Source organism: Boleophthalmus pectinirostris, unplaced genomic scaffold (assembly GCF_026225935.1).
Source record: "Boleophthalmus pectinirostris isolate CB_2022bp ecotype Guang Dong unplaced genomic scaffold, ASM2622593v1 HiC_scaffold_4, whole genome shotgun sequence".
In the NCBI taxonomy this organism is placed as follows: domain Eukaryota; kingdom Metazoa; phylum Chordata; class Actinopteri; order Gobiiformes; family Gobiidae; genus Boleophthalmus; species Boleophthalmus pectinirostris.
The window spans coordinates 16,706,762-16,732,747 of NW_026571353.1; the positions used below are offsets into that span (position 1 = coordinate 16,706,762).

Below are 25,986 nucleotides of genomic sequence, written 5' to 3' on the forward strand. Positions count from 1 at the left end.
TTCGCCTTGGAAACATGGCGTCGCGCTGACAGCTGGAACACTTCACTCGCTCTCCCCGTCACCGACACAGTGGCTGGGCCATCTGCAGAATTCTTTGCGTTTCGGTTTTTATTGAGAAATTGGATTGTTCCAGGTGCAGCTCTTGTCCTGAAAAAACCGTCTTGTTTTGGAGAGTCAAAATAGCGGTATTAACGCAAGTGTCACGCCCACCCTGCCCAGTAATGTTATAGCGATCCTGCACGGTGAGTTAGCAGGGCTCGCTGCAGCTAACAGCCAGACACTGGCTAGCAATCCGCTAGCAAAAGCAACACCGAGCACGAGTTATGCGAAAATTATCGGCCGTCAGTTTGTGTGTTCTGTATTTTTGTCGCGATTCGGCTTAATGTATGAATACATTGTTGTCAGACGGAACTATAATAAACATGTTTTTGTAGCCCAGTAATTGGCTAGCTAGGGCGTTTCTGTCATCCTGGCACTGAATTTTTAATGTGCGACCCCTTTGGCATCGCTGTCGGAGGAGAGAGTGATGAGCTCCGGGGCCGTGGATTCGTCCCAGTGGCTGTCTGTGAAGGAGGAGACCATTTTTCTCCACGATGGACTCATTCGGGTCACAGATCTGGCCGAACTGCCCAGTGAAATTGGAGTGTCGGAGCAGGGGGACACCGAGCAAGAGGTGAGTACAATCGTGTCAATACAGGCTTGAAATTGGGTCCATTTTGCATTAATGACGATCTATTTTTATATAAGGTATGATTTGTTTTCACTGTCATCGACAACTGTGGTCATCACAAGCTCAATACCTCCAAGAGATTGGTGTTGGTTTGCAAGTTTCCTGTCCTGCTTGTTATTGACTTCAACCTTCCACGCACAGTTCCTGTTTGGTCATCAAAATAAAAGCATCCTTCAGAGTTTATTTGGGTTCATGAATTAGGAATGAATGTCTCTCTTCTTTAATTTTTCTTCTAAAGCTGCATACTAAAATGAACAATAGATTAATAACTAACCCCTCTTTATGTTTGCATAACCAGTAACCTTTATTTAACCATTATTTAAATTATGCATGAATTCAGTTTTACACCAGTATATCAATTCTTATTAAAGAAATGTTTTGTGAAAAATGCATTGCCATTCATGTGACATGAATGACTTATGACTCTACACTTAAATTGAAATCCAGAAAGATTTATGTCAAATCTAGTTCTCTTTGCTGTGATGATTGTAGAAACTTGGAACCAACTGTGTTTATTTGTGGAAAGATCAATCTCACTGTAGAAAGGCTTCAGCACAAATAGGTAGTTTCTCAAACCAGCCCAGAGTATTACTATTTTCAGTGGTAGACTGTGGACTGCACTAATGCGTCATTCACTCATAACCTCAAATAACCTACCATCTAATTGATTCAGTAGGACACTCCTATTCTAAAACCTTTTATCTGATAAAGAAAATATTCATTCATTGCTGAACATCTGTCCACTTCATCGGGTTTATTATCAGATGCTTATTAGGCAATCTTAATCCTATATGATGAGGAAACGTGTTAAGGATTTTAATTAAGTAAATTAATTCCCCTTTATTTGCATATCTATAACATATAATAGTGGAGAAAATGTGTTCATGTAAACATTTAATTTTAGTATATATCTGTGCATTATTGTACATTTAAACAATTATGTTTTAACAACTAGACCTACTGCATACACTCTTTTGACCCGCCAGCTACAGATGACCTCTCAACAACCCTTTAAAGAAGACCTTTAGTCATGACCGCAATTAGCAGATTCTAAGAGCTCCAATTATTGAATATGCCCTCTCTACATAATCAAATGTTCTGTCTCCGTTGGGTTGGTAAGAGTAAGAGTAAACTCTACAAATATGCTCTGAAATCTTTATCTTTATATTTATATTGTTGAAGTAATCACAGATTGATATAGTAGTTATTTACAACTGAGAAGAAGAAATATAGCATGGATTGTGGCATTTTTATCACATTAACTTTAAAAATTATGCTATTTTTCAAAAAATTTCTCAACTCTTGTCCAGTGTCTGGTTTTATAGCATTTTCAACAGTTTCAGCAACTGTTAATGCAGAGTCTGACCCTAAAAACACTTTTAGCTATTCTTTGCAAAGCCAGGTGGAAACAATCCAGTAACTGGTTTAGCTGTAATATTAGTAGCATTTCTGAAATTGAATCAATACAAATAGTCACTGCTAAATGGTATAATGGATTTCCTTCCAGTCCATGATTCTCAAACCACAGAGTGTGATCAATATCTGTAATGCTGGCTAAGTGCACATAAAGCACATTGTTTCACTGTTCATAGGCTATCCCACATCTGCTCTCTTATCACAGAACATTGTTTAGTTCAATGCAGAGCTCTGTAGATATAATTTCATACAAGTGAAATGCAGAGTTACTTGTGTTCAACTGACATTTGAACTTTGGGACATGTTGATTGTTTGATGCGAAGAGTGATATTTTTTCCTGTTTGTTTTGTTTTTAGATATTAACGTTTGAGACTAAAAATCCCATAGAGCTGGCAGAACGCCTCCGAGCTGTGTGTGGAAACCAGAGTAATGCATACGCACGTCTGTTGGAGTACCGCCTCAATGCCCTGCGTGGCCTGTGGGGGGCACAGAGGCAGCTGGCCCTGGAGGAGCAACAGGAGCGTGAGGGTACAGGTGGTGCTGATGAGGAGACCTTGGCCTTGTTAAAGAGACAAGGTCTGCTCCAGCAACCTGAGCAGGCCCCTTTCACCTCCCGTGTGGGCCTGCTCCTCGTCTTCCCCCTCCTGCAGTCTCAGACTCGTAGTGACCCTGCTCTGTGCGGTGTCACTGCAGAAGTGCTGCTGACCTGTTTGAGGGACTGCCAGCCTCTCAGCCTGAGTAAAGAGCCCACAGACTGTCTCAATGGCCTGGAGGGACTCCTCTGCTCGTGGTTGGAAGATGGCTTTCAAGAGTTGGAACAATCGCAGCCACAGATTCTTCACTCACCCAGACAAAGGGAGAATGCTGCAGCTGCTTTAGTGGCACTGGCTTGTGCCAGGTAATATTCAGTACAAAATGTGTGGAAAAATAAGACATGTTTCTTTGTTACTTAATGGAATTTCTGATACAAATGACCTAATACACCACAAAAAAGGGATGTAGGGACCTTAGTCCTTATATGAAGCTGGAACTTCAAACCCAAAATCCACTGTTATCATCATGAGTCTACCTTACATGAGTAACACATTAATATCTTGGTGAGAGTTGATCTTTTTCATGTGCCCTGTGTGGTTGTAGAATCATAATTCTGAGCAGAGTGGTAGAGTTATAAAGGCCCTTCACTCCTTAATCCTGCTCTCTAGTCCCCTCACATCTCAGTGCAGGCCATGCATTTTGGCCTCACCTTCATAAACTGCACTTTTGTGAACAAGTTTTATGACACAGCCCGGAAATTGATGTTTCTGTGTTAAATGGACACTAACTTCTGCTTCTGACATTGGATCTTGACTTGTCAAAGCCAGAACTCTCCCCTCATTGTTCAGTCTCTGTTCTAGCAGAGGTCTCTTTGTAGTAAGAAAAACAACCCAGTCCCTCCATATAGCAGGCTAAATAAGTGCTACAGACAACCTTACTCTCAGCTATCATTTGGTGTCAATAATAGCTGCTGTTTCTTCATTTTTACATTTTTGCTTTTTATTTTATTGTATACAATACGTAAACGGGCCCGGCTTGGGCCAAGAAGGGTTAAAAGGGCCCCTGTTTAATTGATTGTCAAAGGGAGCCCTCCCCCTCAAATGCCACAAGTGTTGCCTGTTATTTATAAATTCAGTTAAATATAAATAGTTACAAATGTCCTAAATAAGATAATGTTTGTAATTACTGTTTTCTAGAGGTTCTCTGAAGACATTCATCCACACAGTTCATTTGCTGCAGAAACAAACTGATCTAGGACAGCTGCCTGTGTCTGATGTCTTGTATAGGTGAGGCAGTTAGTCAAAACGAACCCTTCTTCTATATTTCTACATTGGAATGTTTCCCAATTCAAAAAACGTTAAACATCTTGCTTACTTGTTTTGCCAGACTTTTGCTTCTGGAAGGTGGCCCAGGCTCCCCATCCTGCCTTTTGGGTGGGAAGCACGCTGTTTCATGGGGTTTTGAAGACATGTTGCCTACCCCCGATAACTCTGCAGGTGGTGGAGAGAATAAAGGTGAGTTCTATTTAAAATTCCCCTTGTATCAGCAATTTTCATACCAAACTACCATAAAATAAAATAAATTAAGCAATTCCTACATTCACCTGATCAGAAATTGTTCATTGTATCATGGATATTCATAATTCTGAAGTAGACCAGTACTCTATATTTTCTTGTAGATATTGTCTAGCTGTTATCAGTCCCCACCAGTGCAGTTCAGGTTAACCTGCTATTGCTTTGTCCTTATGCCTTTCAGACACTGACCTGGGCCGTTGTCTAGCCACAGACGGCCTATATCTGTACACAACCAACTCCTCAGGGAGAGGACTCAGCAAGCTTGGCTCTGGTTTACATGGGACACTGAGGTAATATGACTCCCCTTTCTGTCAACCTGACTAATCTGAGGTATGATAATAGTAATAATAATAAATAATATGCTGGTGAATGAAAAAGCTTGTGGCACAGTTTGAATGCAATGTATAATCAAACAAAATTTCTATATAGTCTGTAATCTTTTGTATTGATGCTTTTTTCAATAAAAAGTAATTTTTTGTCTCCCTAGGGGTTTTGTGTATTGTCGAAATGAAGAGCTTGAGCCAGGCTGGGTGGTGTTCTGCAGTGGTCGTCTCCTCCACCGACCTTTGTCCTTTGATGCCAAGCCTCATCAGCTTTGCCAAGTCATTGACCCCTACACACTACAGGTACTATTTAGTATGTATTAAAACTAATGAGACAGTCAGTGCAGATGTATTATGCCACGCTCTCTGTACCATCACTAGGTGTGCCAGATTGTGCCCATGCCAACCCATCACTTCCCAGTTGGTAGCAGTTTAACCACTCTGCACCTCTGTTCAGATGGGACCTACCTGTACTGGGTTTGGTCACCAGCCAGTCTCAATGAAAAAACTCCAAAAGGACACTCTGTTTTTATGGATGTCTTTCACCTCTCTGTAAGTTCTCTTTATTTATGGTGTATATTTGGCATAATTTTTATGCTGCAGTTTTAATGTTTGTTTTTTCTTTGCAGACACAGACAGGACTGTGTGTTGCAGATGTCCTGCAGGAGAGGGTAATTCTTACTCGCAAGGAAGGCGAGTCTTCAAAGTGCTTGAATGAACTACTCCTGAGTCGAATGTCACGCTTTCGGGCCTCTCACTCTGCCACTTTGGCTGCCCTCACAGGCTCAGCCATCACCAACACAGTCAAAGAGGAACAGTCTGGTAATTTCTAACCACCAAAAAAACAAAAAGCAGATAGAAGCAAACATCTAATTTGATTTACTTTATTAAAGCTGTCAACACTAGCTGCGGACTTCCTCTTAAGACTCTGAGGAGGACACCCATGTATGTGTGTGGGACGTATCTTGTCATGCTGGTTTCACCTCCTGGTGTGTCTGGAAGCTCAGCCACACGGTCTCTGTTCGGAGGCACCAGCAGCCTATCCTCTCTCAAAAGTATGTACTGTATATAATTTAAACTCAATTATGTATCTAAATTTATATTCTATTTTGATTTGTTGTTTTTCTCATACTGATAAACATTATCTCATGTCCAGTACTAGCCTCAAGCCTAATTTTTAATTTGGCTGATGGTCAGTTCAGCAGCCGTGCAGACTTGATTGATGCTCCTGGCAGTTCGCTCGGAAGGGGTGCTCAAGTAACTGGGCTTGGTAGGTTATGCTTTTTATAATGCAACTAAAATACAGAAGTTTCTCTATTAGATCATATGTGGCCATGACATTTTTGTCACTCCAGGAGCTTGCTACGATGCACTGAACAATTTGATTTGGACCTGCTCCAGTGATTACATAGATCAGTGGTACAACCCTGGAAACCAAGCCTTTCATCATGTGTGCCACAGGCTTGGGGTCAGTCACATCATCAAAGAACCCAAAGGTAGACTCCCTCTGGATCTGGTTTGTTGTTTGAGTGCTTATGAGAGTGAGACATTCAACAGATCTGTCTGGTTTCATAGATGAGATGGTGACAACTGGTGAAGTGATCAACCAGCTACTTCATCACATAGGTGCCATGTGCATACACCAGCTGAACCTGCTTGCAGCCAGTAGCAACAGTCTGCCCCTAGGTGCTTTACTGGGCAAACAGCATCCCATTGAGGCCCGTCACTTCAGCAGCATTTGTGACATCATGGAGAGGGCCATGGTGAATGGAGATACTTGCATAATTCGCTGCATCTTAGTGGTATTTCAGGTTTGTTGTTTTAAAAATGTGTTCTCAGCATTTTTACTTGATTTATTTTTTGTGGTTTTCTAATCTTTGGCTCTTTTTCCATAGGTGGTATTCAGGTTTTACAATCCACAATCGGAGCAGAATAGAGAAAGTGTACGTCGGTCAAGCCTACTTTTGTGGCAGCTACTTATGGCTCCTGTGGATCAGATTGGGGCAGAGATCCAGAAAGAGGTGTGCCTAGCTATCAGGTAAACATCATATTCCCTATTCATTTAAATTCTAATAATAAATGACTTGAATTATTGTAACTGCAAATTATCTTTTCAACCACAGCTCTGGCCTGAATACCCTGTATCAGGGAGAGGCCGAACTTAATAAACTTCTTAAATTGGTTCTTACTGAAGGTTTGTGAAGCTTAAACTTGTTTTTTTTTCTTAAAGCTTGAGGTGAACTAACAACATGTTATTATCTAATATAAAGGAGAAAGAAACAGCGGTCTCTCCCAGCTTCGTGATGTCATTCTTACAAATTTAGCAGATCAGCTGCAGAAGAATCGATTTGGTAGTGAAGAAGATGAGCATTACAGGTACTTAACTATTTTATTGTATCTTTATTTTTAAATATAGACAATGTATAGTATATTTGAACCTAATAAATCCTTGAATCCATTTTGCACAGACTAAGTGATGAGCTGCTGCATTGTATCCTCAAGACTGTTGTTCGTGAATCTTGCCTTCTCATAACCAAATGTCAGACTGTTGCCAGAGATGACTTTCAGAAGCTGCTTTCTACTGTTCCTGTATGGTTCCTATTTCTTGTTCTACACTCATGTCTCTATTTTCAGTATAAAAGCCTCTTCTTTATATTTATGTAGGTGGTTTCACCTTGTCTCCGCTACCTCATGGCAGTTCAAAACCACCTCCTCAGTAACACTATTCTCATTCGTCCTGATGATAATGATGACAGTGACAGTTCCCTCCAAGGGGAAACAATGAAGGTACAGGTAAACATCCCCTTTAAGTCCCCTATTTTAATGGTGTCCTTGTGGTCCTGTTTTTTTGACATTTCATAATGTTCAAAATAACATGGAAGGCTGATTATTTTGAAGTGTTACGTAAGTGGACTATTTCCTTTGCCATCTTCAGGAGCTGCAAAGTAGTATACTCGCTCTTGCCACCAAAATCCTTGTCAGTTGTGATCAGGTTTTGGAAACTCTACAACAAGTCACTACTGCTCTTATCAACAGTGAAATCACTGACAGAGAAAGCAGGTGAGAGTTACTTTTCATAAAATGCATTTATTTCTCAACTTTATTGTAAGAAGTTTCTCTTAAAACTGAAATTTCAATCAAAGATGTTTTTCTTTTACTTTAAAAGGTTAAAAGGCCTAGAGCAGGTGACAAAGGCGACCATGCTGGGGCACCTACTCCCTGTTTTACTGACCTCTTTGATGCATCCTAACCTACAGACCCTCACTCTTGCCGATGCCCTGATGCCTCAGTTAGTCCAGCTTGTTCTCTATACCAGTCAGGTTGGTTTTATAATATTAAGTGTAAATTGCATTATATATTATATATATATATATTATATATAAAAATAAAAATTAATGTTTTTCTTTCTTTTTTTTTTTTGATAGACGGCTCTTTTACTGAAAACTCAGGCGCCATTATTCTCTGAGGAAACATCACCTACGGTTAGTTGCCCAGGGGCCAAGGCTGGTGTAGCTGATGACAAGTATGTAAAATATTAAGCCAAAATAATTTTACTAATTGCTTTATTAAACAGCAACATGTTGGAATTATTTTTGTATATATCAGGATTCTTGATGAGCGTGAGGAGCCTGGATTCCTAACTGGGTTAAAGATTCCTGCCCCTTGGGCTGCCGGGAAGACTGTTGAAACTGTACATCCAGTGCGAGACAATTATAAGTTTAAGGAGACTGTACACATCCCTGGAGCACGCTGTCTGTACCTGCGGTTTGACTCTCGTTGTTCCTCACAATATGACTATGACAAGGTAATAAGGGTCCAAAGCTTTTAATCAGCAGGCACTTATGATTTTGTTAACATTTTGGTAATGCATGCTCTCCATTTTTTTAGCTGGTCATTTATGCAGGGCCCAACACTAACAGTCGTAAAGTTGCAGAATATGGAGGAAACACTCTGGGTTATGGCAGTCGCAGTGTATTGGGTACAGGCTGGCCCAAAGATCTTGTCAAGGTAAATGTATGATAGCTTAACATAATAATACAGTCTGAGCCAAGACATAACATTTAGAATAACTTTTTTTTGTGCGTTTTAAGGTTGAAGGTGACACTGTAACCTTTTCCTTTGAAATGAGGAGTGGACGTGAGCACAACACTCCTGATAAAGCCATGTGGGGATTCTCCTGCACTGTCAGAGCCCAGGTCATATTTTAAACATTCTGAAAAATTTGAAATGAATTAACATGCTGTTTTCAAAGCCATCATCTATGATGACGCACTTTTGCCACTAAACTTAATTATATTATAGGAGTCATCAGAGGATGTCTCTGGCGGTCTTCCATTCTTGGCAGACCTGGCACTGGGATTGTCAGTGCTAGCTTGCTCAATGCTCCGAATTTTATATAATGGACCAGAAGTGACACGAGAGGAAGAGACCTGCCATGATTTGCTTTGCTCAAAACTACTGCAAAGGTAAGACTGAGAGAAATGTAACAAAATCGGGTTACATCATAATCTATACTATGTTATATTGTTTATTTCAGGTGTCAATGGCAAGTTGAGGCCAATGGTGCCATTTCTCCAGCCCTTACGCCCAGTCCTTCTCCTCTACCTCCCACCATTGAAGAGGATCAGGAGTTTACTTACCCATCAGATGTGCTCATCCCACCTCCGGGTCTTATGCCAGGATCCTATTTTGATTTGCCTCGTATTCGCCTGCCTCCAGGCATCATGACGAGACTCCGAGAAGTGTCAGGAAGAGCTCGCCCACAATTCCGGCCTAGTATCAAGTATGTTGGCCTTTAAGCTGTATCATTCTCACTATACTCTGCTTGTTATGGTGACATAGTTATATTTTTGTTATAATGTTTCCTCACTGTTAATTCTCCAGAGAGGTGATTAGACCAGATGTTATGGAGGAAGTTATTGTATCATGTGTAATAAAACATCTGAGCCTGGTGGATGCTCTTCAGTCACTAGTCAACTATCAGTACCGTGAAGATCATGCTGAAGAGTATGACCTAGTGTGCAAGATCATGGCTGAAACCTTTAAGAAGATTAATGCAATGGAACGGCAACTGCAGGTAACTTTCATAATTATTGAATCTAAACCATCTCAGTAAAGCAGGCTGGGAAACCTGTGCACACCAAAGTAGCTAATAATTACATTATTTTCAGAGTGTTGCAGAACTGGAACAAAAGTGGCAGAATGAGGTAGAAGAGGCCCAGCAGGGCAAGCTGGAAAACAACACACCTTTCTTCCATGACTATCATTTTTTTGAGGTACTTTTGAGGCTTTAGTTTAATCTGTAACTCATGTTTCCTGTTGTACTTTTTATTGATGTATATTTTCTTGTCTTTTTTACTAGAACAAAATTAAAGAACTTGAGCTTCTGTGCTCCCTGAAGGAGATTCCTCTTGATTTTAGCGATTTAGAAAATGTTGTCCTTGCACTAAGGCATGTTTTATGTAGCAAATAAGTAAAACAATTCATACATGGTAAAAAGAGAAAACATGTTCTGTAAGGTTTATGTCTTTTTGCAGAGAGAAATTCTTTCAAGAGGTCAACAGTCTGCACCTTAGAAATATCACTCCTCTGGCTAAAACAAAGGCGCTTGTAAAAAGTGTAATGAACCGAACTGAACTTTTGCTTCATGTTACAATTGCCCCACATTGTCGAAGCGTAACAACCACACCTGCTGGTACACCTGGACCAGGTATTAATGTATTATATATTAAAGTATTTTTATTTTGCACTTGGGTAAATTATATTACAACTGCGTAAATATTTGATTTCACTGTTTCTTTAGCCTCTAAATCTGTATCTGATGCCAAAACTGTCATTCCTGTGGCAAAGCAACCAGTCTTCCTGCGCAGCATGTCTGCACCCTCTGACCTAGAGATGATTGCTAATCAAGATCTTGAGTTTACTCATCCACCACAAAGGTATTAATTTTAGCCAGGCATAAATTGTAAATAGTCATTGCTCACACATAACATTTAAAAAAAAATATTTTTAGAAGAAGACACCATCCAACAAGTCACCGCAGCAGCTCCTTTACCCTCCTACAGTCCCTTGCTGTAGAAGATAGCCGTGACAAACCAACCTATAGTGTTGCTAGGACAGTTGTTTGCGTTTATTGGGACTACTCCAGATCAAGCTGTAAGCCTCCCTAGTTAAAGACATATGGTTTTGACAACGGTTTGGAGAAGTCAAAGACACTCTCTTTTCATAGGTGTCAAGCAGTATTTTCCTATCTGCTGCCCAGACACGGTGGAAACGAGGCAGCACCCGCAAGCAAGCTCTTGTTCATATGAGAGAGCTGCTGACGGCTGCTGTCAGGGTTGGAGGAGTTACACACCTGGTGGGGCCGGTCACTATGGTTCTGCAGGGGGGTCCACGGTGAGAAATGGTCCACTTTACACAACATGGGTATACATGTGCAGTGTCTAAGATTATCATTTTGTCTATAAAGGATTGAAGAGTTGACCTGTGGAGGAATGGTGGAGCAGGTACAGGACGCCTTTGGTGAGACCATGACATCTGTAGTTTCACTGTGTGCTCGCTACCCCATTGCTTGTGCCAATAGCATTGGATTACTGTGTACAATTCCTTATACAAGGTAATGATTTAACATGTATGGTTTTTTTTTTATGTTTTTTGAATGTTTTTTCTCATGTTTTTCTCATGTTCTTCTGGTGCTTACTCCAGGAGTGAAGAGCAGTGCTTAGTTCGCAGTGGTCTTGTTCAGCTCATGGATAGACTTTGCAGCCTCAGTGGTCAGAGAGAATGCAGCTCCAATGAGAAGCAAACCAAAAAGCAGAAAGTAGCCACAATGGCCTGGGCTGCCTTTCAGGTTCTGGCCAACCGTTGCATTGAGTGGGAGAAGGTTGAAGGTATGTTATGTTACAGAGACTTGTGTCTACAGCAACTTTTGTATTTCCTTTTAAAAGTTTTATTGCCATGCATTTACTTTGATTAAAGGTGGCTCTACAGATGCAGTGCACTCTGGTTTAGCGCGACAGGTGTCCAGCTTGCTAACAAATCACCTGGCCAGAGCCACAGAGTGCTGTGGCAACCAAGCAGCTGGTAATGATGCCTTACAGGATGTTCTGAGTCTACTAAATGACCTCTCTAGGTATTATGCACACATTATTAATTTCCAGTTTTGTCTAAATAAATGTGCATTTTTCTTTCATATATGTAAATTTTCTCTAGCATCTACAATAGAGGTTTAAATCATAACTTTTTCTTTCTCTTCCAGGAGCCACATTGGAAAAGCTATTTTGAGCCAGCCAGCGTGTGTGTCAAAGCTGTTGTCTCTGCTGCTTGACCAGAGACCTTCTCCAAAGCTAGTTCTTATCATTCTACAACTATGCAGAGCTGCACTGCCTCTCATGAGTGTGGAGGACTGTGGAAACGTGGCCCTGCCAACATGGAGCTACTCTATTAACACTCTAGATGCAGAGCAACAAGATGCAAATGACCCAGCTTCACGGATTGCTGCCTTGCTATTGGCTAAACTGGCTGATTATGTAGTGCCAGGTTTGTTGTTGTATCTTATTCTTATCCATTCATAGTCTGAATTACGTTTTGGGAACATAAAAATCCATTCTGTTTAGGCTGACCCTGCTCTCTCCCAGCTCTTCAGAACCTGACACAAGTTTAACTCGAGCCAGTTCCAAAGGTGCTTTGAAGTCTGAAGATGCTGGAGAGGAGGGTGAAGCTGTTGATGGCAAGCTATCAATATTTATTCACAAGAGGGAAGACCAATCATCTCATGAAGTCTTACAGCCACTTCTAAGGTAATGATTAACTGATGATCAGGCCCAATTAATGCAGAATTTAAAGCTGTTAAATTTAAATATATTTAAATTTATATAAATATAAATGTATATATTATATAACCTAAAACATTGCTTTACAATACAGCAGTTCAGAGGGACGTCCATTTCGGCTAGGTACTGGAGCAAATATGGAAAAGGTGGTAAAAATGGATAGAGACATGACAAAGGTATGTAGTTAACTAATCAAAACCAATCCATTTTTGTTCTTTAAAATTTATTTCTCATTGCTCTGGCTGTCTTGTTTTTTTGTCCAGAATGGCTGTTGTGAGGTAATCACTGAGGAGGCGTCTGCTGCCTTGAGGAAGGCCAACAAATGGGCCCAGTCTGGTCTCATTGTTAGTGTGGGGCCACCTGTGGAAGCTTTGGCCCAGGAGACAGCTGGAGGCATCACCTCTGGGGACAAGAAGAAAACTGCACAAACAGCTGTGTGTAGGGACCGCAACGCTGATCTAGCTAGGTACACTATACACAAGTACTAGGATGTCCTGCTACTACAGTATGATTGCACTCTTGATTAAAACAATGTTTCCCATTCTCTTAAAGATCTGACCCTGTGAGACCTTTCATAAGTGGGCATGTTGCCAACAGTATGGCAGCTGAGGTCATTGCTTTGCTTCATAGTCTGCTTACTGCTCCTGAGTCCAACACTGCTCAGATCTGGACAAGCACAGCTGAAAAAGTAGGAAAAATAAAAGCGATTTTGATATTTTCCAATTTTTACCAGATAAATGCTTTAAACATGTTTCTTTCTCTTTGTATTCTGCTTGTGCTCTTTGGAATGCTTTGTAGGTGCTTTCTAGGGCACTGATGTTTATCCCCCAGCTTGGGAAGTATGCTGAGAGTATTTTGGAAAATGGTAGTAGCAGTGCCAGGAAACTGGCTAAGCTTCAAGCCATTGGCAGACAGGCTGTTGCTGCACTCTGTGCCCTAGGTGGCTTCAAAGAAACTATTAAGATTGGCTCTGAAGTCCAGGTTAGTATTGGCTTAATAATGCTCAGGCGCAAGGCGCATGTCTTTTTTTATTTTTTAAGATGACAGCTTAAAATTCTCTATCCTCCAGGTGGTTGGTAAAGGTGTGATGGGCAGTGTTGGTATCGTTATGTCTATTAATGAACAAGAGGGTATTGCAACTGTGAGGTTTCCTTCATCTGAATACAGAAAAGTTTGCAAATCCACTGACATCCTAACAGTACCAATATCACGCCTGTGTACTCCCCGATCAGAGGTCAGTCAGACAGAATTTTTATTTTAATAAAGGGTATGCATTTTTGTGTATAATGTTTTGACATTTCAAATCATTCAGGCTCTTCCACTTCACAAGTTATCAATCACAGAGAAAGTGGTCCAAGCAGTCCAATCAATGTTATTGCCACAAGAGGGCAGTCTCTCTATACACACTTCACTGCCAGCTACAGGGGATGGATCCAGTCCAGTCATGGCTGCAGTGCGCTTATTAGCTGAAATTAGAACTAGGTTTGTGAAGCAATTTTGACTTGATGAAGAGGTTTTAATTATGAACAATTGTATTTACAGTCAAAATGATCAAAATTTGTATTTTAGGGCATGTCTTGTCATGGCACAGCTTCTTGAAGACAGCTCTTTCTGTGAAGAGTTTATCCAGCAGTGCCCTGCTGCTGTTGAAGTCCTTAATCTAGTTGCACAGGAGTGTAGCCCTGGTGAGTTATTGATGGGAGCACTTTCTTTTATGTTCTGAGCTAGTAATGTATATTTTGTAATTTTTCCATTAGGAGAGAGACTTTGTATGGTTGAAGCCCAGTGTGAAAGAGTAAGAATGCTGTATAGAGATTGTGCAAGACCTCCTCCTCCTCCACTGCAAACTGACAGACGTCAGGTAGACAAAACCAACGTTTTAATCAAATGTTTTATTGTTGTAAACTCATTAAAACTGTGCCCTGTATGGGCCTTACCTTCTCAGCCAAAAGAAGTAACTTGGAGTCCATCCCGAGTGTTTCCTCCAGTGCGAGCCTGTATGTTTTCCTCTCGTCTGACCTCTGTGACCTTCCTGGCTGATCCGAGTGCTGGCGGAGGGCTGCCCAGGGGAACATTCATTTATGCTACTTCACCTGTTCCTGTTCAGGTTGGAAGTTCAATAGAAACATGCCCTATTTTAGTGTTACTGAAATGTAGCATTTATGCTGAAGTAAATCACATGATTTTGTACAGGCTCCATCATTTTACTGGGAAATTGAGATTGTCTCCTATGGAGACTCTGAGGAAGACAGTGGCCCTATTGTGTCATTCGGTTTCGCCACAGAGGCAGAGAAAAGAGACGGTGCATGGACCAATCCAGTTGGCACATGCCTGTTTCACAAGTATGATTTCGTGGATGTTGCGTTTATTTCTGCAATATTATGACTTTTTTTTCATTAGATATTGTCTGTTTTAGTAATGGCCGAGCAGTGCATTATAATGGCTCCAGCCTACTTCAGTGGAAAAGTGTCAGATTGGATGTTGCATTACTTCCTGGTATGTAAGAAAGTGGCACAAATTATCTTATGTCTTTATATCTTATACACTCTAAATATTAGATATATAATATATCAGTCATTATGAGTATTTGATAAAGTGCTGTGTTGCTTATATTGGCACAGGTGATGTGGCAGGAATAGGCTGGGAGAGGTCTGAAGGAACTCCTCCACCTCCCGGACAGGCCCCTAAAGGAAGGGTCTACTTCACTTACTGTGGCCAACGACTGGGCCCAATGCTTGATGATGTTGCTGGTGGCATGTGGCCCTTGGTGCACATCCAGAAGAAGGTACTTTTTATCTCATTTATTTTTGATGACCCCATTCATTTCAAATGGGTTTATGAACCTTCCTTATTTGTAGAATGCAAAGATTCGTGCCAACTTTGGAAGCCGGCCATTTGCTTATGCAGAAGGCCAAGCACATAGAAATGCTGCAGATTTGTGTGTGGACCTAGCTGAGGAAATAAGTGCTAATTTTGAAGCACTTCCATTTGCAATGGCTTCAGACAGTGATAATGATGCAGGGGCTAGTGTTACGTCAGACTCTGGGTCTCATGGACCACCGTGCCGGATTGCAGCTGTTGCAGTTACTCAGCAACGTAAGTGTACCACTTGAACCCCTCAAAATGCCTGCATGGATTGTATAGTTATGTGTATATATTGTTCTTTTTTGTGGGTAGAGTACAACAGTGACCTGTCATGTCATTACAAAGTAGAACTGAGTTATGAGAATTTGGTCACGTCAGGGCCAGACCCACATCCTCCCCCTATTGCTGATGATGAAAGTGATGATGACGATGATGATGATGTTCCTAGAGTAAGTGGATACAAAATATTGTGGTTATATTCATAGTGCTGTATTTTTATTGTGGTGTTTCTGTGTTTTTGGAATTCAGGAAGATCACTATGCCTTGTTGGTTAAAGCCTGGGAGACAAAAGTATTTCCAACTATTCGTAGGCGGTTCCGCAACGAAGCTGAAAGAAAATCTGGACTCGACCAGATCAAAGGAGCTCTACAGCTTGGTATTTCATTTGATAAACTTAATACAATTATTTAATCAAATACCTCTACTAGTATTTATTGTATGTTAAAGAAATTATTTTCTTAATTTTAGTTTATCCTGTATATCTGTTTTGTATCTGTTCTAAATTGTTCCAGGTATGGTTGACATAGCAAGACAGACTGTGGAATTTCTCTATGAGGAGAACGGAGGCATTCCTCGAGATCTTTATCTCCCTACTATTGAGGACATTAAAGATGAGGCCAACAAGTTTACCATTGATAAAGTTCGCAAAGGTAGCATCTGCTATGCTTTGATTATTGATATTGATGGAGAATAATCCACTATAATCAATAACAATGATAACATTTCATTTCTCCATCCAGGCTTGACTGTCGTCATCCGTTGCCCAGACAGCAACAATACCAGCAGTACTATTGGAGGAACCGCATTGCCAAAATTTGCCATCCGAGGAATGCTGAAGACATTTGGACTACATGGAGCAGTGCTAGATGTAGATTCTGTAAGTTATATTTAGAGAAGGACTGAAGCAATGTGTCATATTCTACAATGACCAATCTTCCATGCAGGTAAATGAGCTGGTACAAGTTGAAACGTACCTCCGCAGTGAGGGTGTTTTGGTCAGATATTGGTATCCCATTGAGATGCTTGAACGCCCACCTGCAGGATCTCGAAGAACTGCCTCCAATGGCTTAGTCTCACTTGACTCGAGCAACATACAGATTCACAGGTCCTATTACCATTGTAGTTCTTTATATTATTTATTCATGACCCCTCTCAAATTGTAAATTGTTTATACCTATTACAATGATTCCACAGGGAGCTACTGCGATGTGAAAGTGCCCTGGCTCGCCTGTACTGTAGAATGGCCTTGCTCAATATTTTTGCTCCCAAGAATCCCCACACCTTTACACGTCTTTTTCATATTCCCGCTATTCGTGACATTACTCTGGAACATTTGCAACTTCTGTCTAATCAGCTGCTGGCACCACCTTTGCCTGGTCAGTCTATTCTGCAAATGCCTAAGATGACTAACAGTAACATTTCTTTATAGTTTTTAATCCTTATTATTCCTACAGATGGCACTATTAGTTCTAATTCAATCCTGCTGGCCCAGTCATTGCTTCATAACCTCCAGAGCCAGAGCTGCTCTCCCACTGACTTATTTTATCAGGGCAATGCTCAGCCTATTTGTGAGTGGTTGACTGTGGCCATCACCCGTGCCTTACATCAAGGGGAAGAAAGCCTCCTGGAGCTCACCAAGCAAATATGCTGCTTTCTACAGGTCAGCTGATTTTATGGTTGAGTATTTGAAGTGTCTATTTTTTATTTTTTTTTACCTTTACCATTAAATTTTTATTCTGTCTCTCTCAGAATGCACCAGAGCAGTTCACATCGGAAGAGTTTCCTGTGACTGAGTCAAAAGTTAGCATGGATGTCAGTTTTCCTGGGGCAGCCTTTGTAATTGTCTCTTGTAAGGAAAGCCATCTTGGATGCCGCAAAGAGTAGGTTTTCAAGTTAATGATAATTTTATTCATCTCAGATTTGTCTTTTAAATTTAAAGATTTTATTGTTCTCTGTAGCTCTAGTCTATACAAGGCTCCTTGGGCACGGGTCATGGTGTATGGCCAAGGTCACAAAGTACGCCGGAATGGTCAGCTAAATTTGATGGAGGCAGTGTGTTATCCTCTGGATGCATCGCCAACTAACACAGGCCTCACTCCTCCTCCAACTACAAATCAGTTCCCCTCTGTTATCATCCCCACTGATAAAGTACACGTCAAATTAGGTTGGTATTACAGCTTGCCTTTATGAAGGAATGCATTCTGTTTGATAATGTTTTTTGTTTTTCTCAGGTGTGTCTCCTCCTCCTGGTGCTGTTTTAGTTTTGCATTCCCTACCTCTTGAGTTTCCTTTGGCCATGGCATTTGCAGAGCAGCTGTTAACATGGAAACTTGTGGAAGGCAGTGAGCGGTCAGAGGAAGAGTTAGACACAGTACCTTCTTCTGTCTTGCTACAAGTTGTAGAGCTTTTAGGTATGTCACTGTGTACTTTTTACTTTATTTACGCATCACAACATGACAGCATGCTTACTCTCATGCCTTTCTCCAGGTGGGTTATTGTGGACTACGGATCTGGCTCCTTCTATCAAAGAACTAGTATTTCACTTACTGGCTGAGCTTTTGAGGAAGATCCACCATTTGGAGCAGCGCAAGAGTCCTGCTGGACTTTCCAGCTCTATTGCTTTGTTGCTTAATCCTTGCCTTGCTGTACTAATGGCTCTGCAGACAGAACTGAGGAAGCTGTATGACAGAGAGACTCAGGGGTGGACAACTGGAGGCGCTGGCCCTGGGGCTTCCTCCTCAGCAGGAATTCCATTGGCTCTGGGTGCAGAGCTGAGCCGCTTCTCCACCTACTTTCATGCACTGATGGAGGTTTGTCTGGCTGTAGCAGAAGTGACACTACCCCTCAGTGTTGGTGGTTCATCTGTTGGACCTTTGTCCTCCACTAGTGCACCCAACCTCAGTGACTCCTCTTCTTCATCATCATCATCCCCTGGCCAAACACCTCAGAGCCCAAGCCTTTTGTCCAAACGGAAGAAGGTGAAGTTGAAGCGTGAGAGAGCTGCTGCAGCAGTGGCAGCGGTCTGTGGGAAACGTGGAAATGGAGGTGCCCGTCTCTCTGAAAGTGACAGTGCCCTGTTAAACATGGCAGGAAGCAAACCTGAGGATTTGCTCTGGTTTCATCGCTGCCTCACTCTTTTAATGATTCTACGACATCTGGTCAACAAAGACCCTCAGGGCCTGAGTGTGACCAGTGATGCAGTCACAGATGCCTGCCAGGCTTTGGTGGGACCCACTGCCCACACTCGCCTCTTAGTTCTTTCTGGTATTCCAACTCACCTAGAAGAGGCAGTAGTCCGTAATGCCATTCGCAGGGCTTGCAATGGACATGGCGGGCTATTTAAAGATGAAATCTTTATCCCGCTGCAAGAGGAGGATCTGAGTAAACCAAAAACTGTCCCTGCAGTTTTAAGCCCATCAGATGGTAAAGCAGTTTCTGAACCAGAACGCAGTTTTCCAAACACAGGAGGTCCTGAGAGCCCAGACAGCTCCAGCAGTGTCACTCCTGCCATGAGTGTGAGTGCCTCTGCCTCAACGAGCCAGACCTCCATCTGCAGCTCTTCTCAGGGAGTATCCCGTACCACCAGTGAGCTTTCTGTGGACCAGGACATGTCAGCAGCTCCTGCTCCTATTCCAGCAGCAGCTGCCTCTGCTGTTCCATATCCCCAGCAAGGACCACAGGACCCCCAGACTGTGTCTAGTCAGGAGAGTCTTGATATTTCGCTCACAAGTACTGGAAGTCTGGGAAGTCTTGGCAGTTTAGGGGAGCCTGTTGACACTGCAGAAACGCCATCATTGTCAGATGGGGGCTCTATGCAAACAGTGGCCTCAATTGAAAGCAATACTGTCTTGTCCAGGCCCATAAAAGGATATGCTGTCATTGAGGTAGAGTTTTTTTGTTTTTTTTTTTGTTTTGTTTTTTTTGTTCATTGCATTCACATATTATGCTCTGATGCACTTTCTTTACTTTTTGGGGTTAAATTTAGGTACGCTCTCGAGCCAAAGTGGAAAAAATACGTGCAAGTCTTTTTAACAGCAGTGACTTAATAGGCTTGTCAAGTCTTGAAGGGGAGGAGGAGCTCATGGAATTGACGAATGAGGAGATCCTAACTGCTTCCAGTGTTAACCAAAGCTTGTTTGATACGCAAGGAAGCTCTGCTCTTGAGGACTATTTTTTAGACAAATCAATTAGAGGTTGGTCAATGTAACTACACAACTGCAACCATGACCCAACAAAACATGTTGCATGTGAATATAATGTATGTTTTATTTTAAGGGGACAAGCTTGTACCTGGAGCCAGAGATGTTCTTACAGACATTTTTAAAAGTTGTGTACATTCAGAGCAGATGCTAAGCCTCACACCGACCAAACCAATCAAAGTGTCAGATATTTATCTCAGCAAAGAGCAAATCAACTCTCAGACCCCTGGCAACCTGCTCCACACATTCTTCACCAATGTTCGTTCTCCTAAAAAAGTCCTTGAAGACCAGCTAACACAGGTTTGCCTCTTGATTTTTGCAGTGAAAACATGTGTTGTATTTCAATCCACTATATTTGTGTTTTTTAGATTTTGCGAAAATATGGTACTCTCAAACCAAATAAAAATAAGTATAACAAAGCCGGAAAAGAGCAGCATCAAGGCAAGGTAGTTAGCACAAAGAGGCCAATCACCAAGCCACCCACCAAAGAGAAGTCTGTACTTAACAGTGTGAGGTAAGTCAATACGTCAAACTCAATAGCATAAGTATTATTTTCAATGCAGTTATTTATTGGTGGCTTATTTTTAGAACCGCACTAAGTGAAAAGAAGGCGGTTTTAAAGCCTAAATCTCCAGAGAAATGCAAACCTGATGAAAAAGACTTGGACAAATCTCCTGCCAAAAAACCTGAAGGTCAGCATAAAAATACACTGGAAAACAAAGTATTAACCTTTCAAGTAATTGGCAGGTATGTATTAAGCCTGAAATCTCAACTATTTCATGTTTTTGTTTTAGTTTCTGAAGAAAAATTCTTGACATTGGAAGGCTTCCATAAATTTGCTGTTGACCGGGCCAAACAGGACATTCGCAGCGTATGGAGGGCAATTTTGGCTTGTGGATATGACCTTCACTTTGAAAGGTGACAGCTGTAAACATAATAATAATAATGATAATGATGATAAATAAGAAGAACAGTAAAGATGTATTCTATAGTATCCTTGTATAGCGCTTTTCCAAATGGTTTACAATTTCATCTAGTATTTAGTCACTCTATACTACTGTACTCAAGAAATTCATCCCTTGTTGCTTGAAAACTTTATAGAAATTGCTCAATAATAATGTGTACAACAATATTTTTTTATGAAAGTGCCTGAACTTGCTATACTTGCTATTCTTTCTCACTGTAGGTGCACATGCATGGACACACGGCATGCCCAAAAGGCCTCTCGAAAGTGGACTTTGGAGATGGATGTTGCTTTGGTCCAGTACATTAACAGACTCTGTCGTCACTTGGCTATCACACCGGCCAGGCTGCATCCACATGAAGTTTACCTGGACTCCAGTGATACTGCTGATCCACGTGTGGCCTGTCTGTTAAGTATGAAAAATATTTGGGTATCTGGTTTACTCTTTTGTTGTGCATGGTAGTTTGGCTCATACAATGTTTAATTGTGTATTTGATGTGTGTGTTTCATTTAAGATGTACCAGTGGAAAGCCTACGTTTGCGATTTGCTCTGCTGCAGTCTCTGAACAACACCCTGGAGAGCTTCTTTCTACCTCTTGTGGAGTTGCGACAAACTCATACCTATCAAAACAACATTGCTGCATTGCTATGTGATGCCAAAGGTGAGTAGAAAAGGACAAAAGAATGAATTTATTTTTTGAGGCATACAGCTAAATGTGATTGGGATAATGTATACATGTTTGTGTATTCTATGTGCATTTTACAGGCTTAATATTTTATGACACTAAAGTCACAGTTATGAACAGAGTACTAAATGCTACTGTACAGCGGACAGCTGACCATGCAGCTCCTGAAATATCTCTGGACCCTCTGGAGATTGTTGGAGGTAAAAATTTGTGACTTTACCATAGTCTTCAGACCTGAGCATAGTTGGTATAGTTTTGTTTAACGTTTTAGGCGAGATCAGATCATCAGAGAACACATATTTCTGCCAGGCTGCGAGACAGCTAGCCTGTGTCCCATCCTCTCAGCTCTGTGTGAAACTGGCCAGTGGAGGAGACCCAACATATGCCTTCAACATCCGCTTCACTGGAGAGGAAGTTCATGGCACAAGTGTGTGTTTGGACATTTTAAATGATCTGTTTTCCTCTCATCTGTTATAAAAGCCCTCCTTCTTCTTTAGGTGGCTCCTTTAGACACTTCCTATGGCAGGTGTGTAAGGAACTGCAGAGTTCTGCTCTTTCCCTTTTACTTCTGTGTCCAAGTGCTGCAGCCAACCGGAACAAGGTAAATTCAGTGAACATGTGTAATTAACCTTCTATTTCACTGACATACCTTCATTTCACACTGATATAAAAGAATGTCATTTTTCAGGGGAAGTACATCTTGACTCCCTGCCCCATCAGTTATTCAGAAGAGCAGTTGCTCCACTTCTTCGGTCAGCTACTTGGCATTGCCATACGAGCAGATATCCCACTCCCATTGGACTTACTGGGCTCATTCTGGAAGGGTTTGGTGGGCGAGAGCCTAGACTCAGAGCATGACTTACAGGAAGCAGATGTTCTCACATACAATTTGGTTCAAAAAATTGAAAATGTAACTATCAGTGTTAATTGCTTGTAACCTATTTTTGGCCTATTATGTGATTTATTTTGGGGTGTTTGTACAGGTTAATGATGAGGCAGAGTTGGAAGCGCTCTGCGCAGAGATCTCTTCTCAGCACCATTCTGGTGAAAGTCCGGATTCCCCGAGCCGACCGTGCTGCACTTTTACATATTTCACGATGAGTGGTGAAGAGGTGGAGCTGTGCCAGGGCGGGCGCAGCCTCACTGTCAGGTACCATACTGTAGATTGTACTTAATATGGCTTAGTCATGTGTGTGTTTTATTTAACCAGTTTTTGATATTGTATATATACAGTTTCAATCCAAAATAAAACATGCACTTGCATCTCTTGTGTAGTTGGGAAAATAAGGATATGTATGCTCGTGCTCTGAGGAATCTTCGTCTGAGAGAGCTGCAGAATCTTGAGTGTATGACAGCTGTGCGTGCAGGACTGGCCTCTATCATTCCTCTTCAGCTCCTCACTATGCTCAGTCCATTTGAGGTGGAGCTACGCACCTGTGGCCTACCTTACATCAACCTAGAGTTTCTGAAGGTTTGTGTGATCAAATAAAAAAAAACAAAAAAAAAACAATCGCAGAGCCCATATGGGATTGAGTGACTATTATTTCTCCTGTTGTTGTTATCTGTAGGCTCACACTATGTACCAGGTGGGTCTGATGGAAACTGATCAGCACATTGAGTTCTTCTGGACAGCACTTGAGATGTTTACACAGGAGGAGCTTTGCAAATTCATCAAGTTTGCCTGCAACCAAGAACGAATCCCCTTCACCTGCCCCTGCAAAGACGGAGGCCCAGACACAGCTCATGTTCCTCCTTATCCCATGAAGATTGCGCCCCCTGATGGAGCAGCAGGTATGTGTACCTTCCATTTGATAAGCTAGCCTTCTGTTCTTTTTTGTGTTTTAATGCAATTTAAACTACATTGTGCAGTAGAGCATACATGCATATGTTTGATAAAGATTCACTGGAAAGATTAAGTCTTTTGAAACATTGACAAACAATGACAACCAGTTTACTGACATACACTACTAGATAAGGTGTGCTATTATCATGTAGGCTCCTTATCATGGCTAACAGTTGCCTCAAAGCACTCAGTGGCCTCTTATACTTGTGTGACAAATGGTCTGCAGGTAAACGTCTAGCAAGGCAAGTATTTTTATTCTTATATATTTGTAGTCTTCTAGTCTTCTGATGACCTGTTAATTATAATTACTGTAGTGTTTCCCATAGATTATGGAGAGACTGGTGACACAAATAATTAACAATTTTAATACATTTATCAAATAAATTTAATAAATACAGTTGATGAATAAATATTGTTGCCTATATTTAATCTTTAAGCAGCCAATATAGTTATTAAATGAAAAGTGATTTTGTGTTTTCAGGTCAGCCTGACTCTCGCTACATCCGAGTGGAGACCTGTATGTTCATGGTCAAACTGCCTCAGTACACGTCTTTGGATGTGATGCTGGAGAAACTGCGATATGCCATTCACTATCGCGAGGATCCACTCAGCGGCTAAGAGAACTTGATGATGGAGTCATTTTCCACTGTACTTCATTTTTTGTCGACAATTTTCATCTTTTTATTTTTATGCTGCTTTTGGCTTTTTTTTTTTCTTTTGCCTATTTTGCAATTTTATTCAAAGCTTAAAACAGTTATGTTTTTGTATAAAATTCAGGGAAGACTATCTGAGCTAACATTGGCGCTGCAGATGTGATTGTTCTGGTTGCACTGAGTATGAGAATACAAGTATTACTTTTTATTTCATTCGATTTCTATGAATTGAAATGTGATGAAATGAGACCAGTTGTTCTTCTGCTGCAAATGTCACAAACACAAGAAGAACATTAAACTGTGACTGGTCTGTACTATTTAGATGTCGCTGTGAATGCAGTCACTAACTCTGTTACTCTCAAAGCTTAATCTAGCTGCCTCCCTTTGGCCCCCTTTTAGGGCTGATGTTCAGTGATTTGCCTTTGCTGTTGGAGCCTCTGTGAACATAAAGAAACTCAGTGGAATATGTGAAACTGAGGTAAGAGTGAAAAAGGGACTGTGGTGCTGCCTACTCTGATCAGCTCTAATGCTGTACATTCTATTACACTGTTGTTGCCTGTTTTAAATACAGTATCTATTGCTAAATGTATGCCTAAACTAAAACATTTTATCCAAATCTCAACAAATACTCAATTATTATTATATAGTAAATTGCTCTTTTAATATCCAGACATTTAGGCAGCATAGTGAGTATGACTGAAAGGGTATACAATAGGTGTTCTATTTGCATTACCGGTTTCAAACCCCAGTGCTGCATTTTGATGTGAGGAAAGCATCTTTTCAGCTACTTTAAATTACTGTTTTGTGCTTCTGCTACTGAATGTGAAAAATGTACCTGCTCTGCTCCCTAATCTACATACATCTGATTGGAGCAGTGGATGATTTTTGGTTCTGCCTTTTTCTAAAAATAGGAAAAAAGTATTCATATATTTTGTTTGTTCTCACCATAACCAAATGTTTAGCTGTGTACAAATTTATTAGTACATTTATGTATATTGACTAAGGTCATGTTTGATGGCGGTTTTTATTAATTGCTATTACTTCACCTTCGTCTACTTTTGTTTGCACTACCCTTCCAAGAAAAAAATTAACAAACTACGTGGTGGGCATCTAGTTTGTTTTTATTATTTTGGGATATTGAGTCATTTAATTATTACCTCGTGTCTTCTACTTTCATTTTTTTGCTTATGGTGAAAAAAGATTTTCTTGTGAAGTCACTTTTTAAATTTTGCTGAAAACATCGATCATTTGATTTATTATGATTTGATGTGTTGCCTGCGGATTTAGTTCTCTTCTTTTGAAGGGTGTAGGTCGCTGCTAGCAGATACGTTCTTACTCTTCTGCTTTTTTGTTCTGGGCAGAAGTGGTTACACTAAAGGACATATCCATTCAAAGATGTTGCGATAAATTGTGTGCTGTACATTTATGTGATATTTATTACAATTATTTATGGTTGCATTAACTTAACTTTTACTGTCTTACCTCTGCACAGAAGCTTAACATATCTAAAATGGATTATACAAATGTAAACAATGAGATGGCATTTGAGATTTCTGTGTCACAATAAAGAAATGTCCACGTTAAACACTTTTGGATCTGTGTTGTCATTCATTATGCATTTTTTCATTTTACTGTGTTTGAATAGATTTACACAATCAAAAGGCTATGCTTAAATGGATGTGTTTGGATAAAATGTATAGAGCCATTAAGCATGTTTTGTCCTCCTGCCTCCCACTGGGGGCCTTGTGACAAGACTGCTGTTACATCACACTGCATGTAAACCAGACACCAGTAAGTGCTGGGCCTGGCCAGTTCAAGCTGGATTCATGCCGTGCTCCTTAAAGACTCACTCACTTTCTTCAGCTGATTTATGAGTGTGGTGAATCATTTGTACCATAATGTTATAAAAGTAGGGCAGCACATAATTTGACATGTGAACTCTTTATTTTTTGACAGAACTGATGAAGTGAAGTTATTTACAGTGTTGTTCATTGTGTAGTTCCAGGAATCTTGAGTAACACTAAAAGTGGATGTACAGGAGTCATCACCTAAAGCTGTATTATTCTAACATGAAGACCCAGCAACATT

General features: G+C 40.8%; 1 protein-coding gene across 1 annotated transcript; it reads left to right on the forward strand.

The window, feature by feature from the left end:
* Positions 1-25,483, forward strand: LOC110169790 (probable E3 ubiquitin-protein ligase HECTD4). The gene is given in 77 exon segments (XM_055161392.1): positions 1-673; positions 2,503-3,044; positions 3,877-3,966; positions 4,067-4,194; positions 4,436-4,544; positions 4,742-4,880; positions 4,959-5,129; positions 5,207-5,399; positions 5,471-5,632; positions 5,734-5,847; positions 5,933-6,073; positions 6,153-6,388; positions 6,473-6,615; positions 6,701-6,771; positions 6,848-6,953; positions 7,046-7,166; positions 7,242-7,370; positions 7,513-7,637; positions 7,744-7,897; positions 8,003-8,100; positions 8,184-8,382; positions 8,466-8,585; positions 8,669-8,773; positions 8,880-9,043; positions 9,115-9,360; positions 9,462-9,654; positions 9,749-9,853; positions 9,940-10,028; positions 10,115-10,287; positions 10,381-10,516; positions 10,591-10,680; positions 10,682-10,733; positions 10,807-10,973; positions 11,047-11,193; positions 11,283-11,467; positions 11,556-11,709; positions 11,836-12,120; positions 12,194-12,376; positions 12,504-12,585; positions 12,673-12,875; positions 12,962-13,097; positions 13,208-13,390; positions 13,479-13,643; positions 13,722-13,891; positions 13,979-14,094; positions 14,167-14,270; positions 14,355-14,516; positions 14,603-14,751; positions 14,826-14,905; positions 15,031-15,194; positions 15,268-15,505; positions 15,587-15,723; positions 15,803-15,929; positions 16,066-16,203; positions 16,294-16,430; positions 16,498-16,658; positions 16,748-16,929; positions 17,008-17,213; positions 17,303-17,433; positions 17,512-17,717; positions 17,785-17,964; positions 18,041-19,437; positions 19,539-19,746; positions 19,829-20,052; positions 20,121-20,266; positions 20,341-20,444; positions 20,547-20,670; positions 20,939-21,129; positions 21,232-21,378; positions 21,483-21,602; positions 21,674-21,829; positions 21,900-22,003; positions 22,091-22,312; positions 22,386-22,552; positions 22,678-22,873; positions 22,971-23,193; positions 23,727-25,483. Coding segments are annotated over 77 exon segments (13,335 nt in total). The 5' UTR covers positions 1-526; the 3' UTR covers positions 23,864-25,483.
* The last annotated feature ends 503 nt before the right edge of the window (positions 25,484-25,986 follow it).